Source organism: Diaphorina citri, unplaced genomic scaffold, assembly GCF_000475195.1.
Source record: "Diaphorina citri unplaced genomic scaffold, Diaci psyllid genome assembly version 1.1 scaffold674, whole genome shotgun sequence".
In the NCBI taxonomy this organism is placed as follows: domain Eukaryota; kingdom Metazoa; phylum Arthropoda; class Insecta; order Hemiptera; family Psyllidae; genus Diaphorina; species Diaphorina citri.
In genome coordinates this window covers 66608-68363 of record NW_007378107.1, presented here as the reverse complement: position 1 = coordinate 68363, position 1756 = coordinate 66608, and the positions used below count along the sequence as shown (strand labels likewise).

Below are 1756 nucleotides of genomic sequence, written 5' to 3'. Positions count from 1 at the left end.
TTTTTTTTTGGCATTGGTTTGGCACTAAGCCTCGACCATACAGCCAGAGTGAATGTGTTAGCGAAAAAATGGAATAGATGACCATAGGTTTTATCTGTTAGTAAAATGATTTTAAAATACTTAGCAATAACGCTCGACAAAAAAAGATACCTATTACCTACCCCACCGGATCTAGGTATCTAATGATTTGTTTTATATGTTTTTTATGTTTTATTTATTTGTAACAATAATTGATATAGATATATGTATATGTATGACAAGAAGGTAATAAACATCTTATAAAATAATAAAATATTACAAATATATAGGTATAGGTATAGGTAGTAAATATTACGCATTCTTTGGCGTTACTCTTCCACACTAAAGGAATGTGTACTTCATTTGCTTTTGTGGATAGCAGTCTGTATGACATTGACTGGTTGACATTGGCAAGCTTCAGGCTGTGTTTATGTACAGGGCTGAGATAGGCCATCGTCGGCCTTTTTGTGTGTAAAGTTGGCGGGAAATTCGAATTTTTGTTTTTTTTTCCGCAACTTGTACAATCTGAATTCATTTTTTACTTTTTATCTTTAGTTTGCACGTTTATATTATACTTTTCATTTATATTAGCTATTAAAAACAAGCAAATTACAAAGCAAACAAAAATAAATATAAAATGAATTTTAAAAATTGCCGCCGGGACAGCTATCTCACGTTGTCCGAGCTCATCTCAGCCCTGTTCATAAACACACCCTCAGCCCTGTTCATATCCACACCCTAAAAGTAGGTTGGCAACACCGATCATCAACGAGCACAAAAAATCATTTCATTTTCGCAGTTTCTTCCTAATTTATTTGGAAACAAATTTTTTTACAGCCTTCAGTCACTTCAGACTTGCGACTTGCCTTTTGGACTACGTTGTCCGGAGAAACGTGTGTTCCGTTCATTGAAGTCTTTCTTTAAACCGTTGGAAATGGGTTTCGTTAAAGTTGTGAAAAACAAGCAGTACTTTAAAAGGTATCAAGTTAAGTTCAAGAGGCGTCGTGAAGGTAAAACTGACTACTACGCTAGGAAACGTCTGATTGTTCAAGACAAGAACAAGTACAACACACCTAAATACCGACTTATTGTACGTTTCTCCAACAAAGATATCACTTGTCAAGTAGCCTATTCTCGAATTGAAGGAGACCACATAATTTGCTCCGCCTATAGTCATGAGCTCCCTAAATACGGAATCAAAGTTGGTCTCACTAACTATGCTGCTGCATATGCCACTGGTCTACTCTTGGCCCGTAGACTACTTAAGAACTTGAACCTTGACAGACTCTATGTTGGATGTACAGAAGTTACGGGTGAGGAATTCTCCGTAGAGTCTGTAGATAAAGGTCCTGGTGCATTTAGATGTTACCTGGATGTTGGTTTGATGAAAACCAGCACAGGTGCCAAGGTATTTGGTGCCATGAAAGGAGCTGTGGATGGTGGGTTGAATATACCACACAGTGTGAAAAGATTCCCTGGCTATGACAATGAGAGCAAAGATTTCAATGCTGAGATCCATCGAAAACACATCTTTGGGCTCCATGTTGCTGAGTACATGAGACAACTCAGTGAGGAAGATGATGAGGCTTTCAAACGCCAATTTTCAGGTATGTTTGAAATTTATGTAAAGTTCTAGTTTCACTTAATTGCTCAAACTTATGAATACAGTCGAACCTGGATAAACGAGAACCCAAGGGACTAGGTCATTTTTCTCGTTTAAAGAGGTTTCTCGTTTAAG

General features: G+C 37.2%; 1 protein-coding gene across 1 annotated transcript in view; it reads left to right on the top strand.

Annotated features, from left to right (window-relative positions):
• The first annotated feature begins 832 nt into the window (after window positions 1–832).
• LOC103511085 (60S ribosomal protein L5) overlaps window positions 833–1756 on the top strand; it is an 11689-nt gene continuing 10765 nt past the window's right edge. The window contains exon 1 of the mRNA XM_008475796.1: window positions 833–1625. Coding sequence (XP_008474018.1) covers window positions 953–1625 — 673 coding nt within the window. The 5' untranslated portion in view covers window positions 833–952. The remainder of the gene's footprint in view (window positions 1626–1756) is intronic.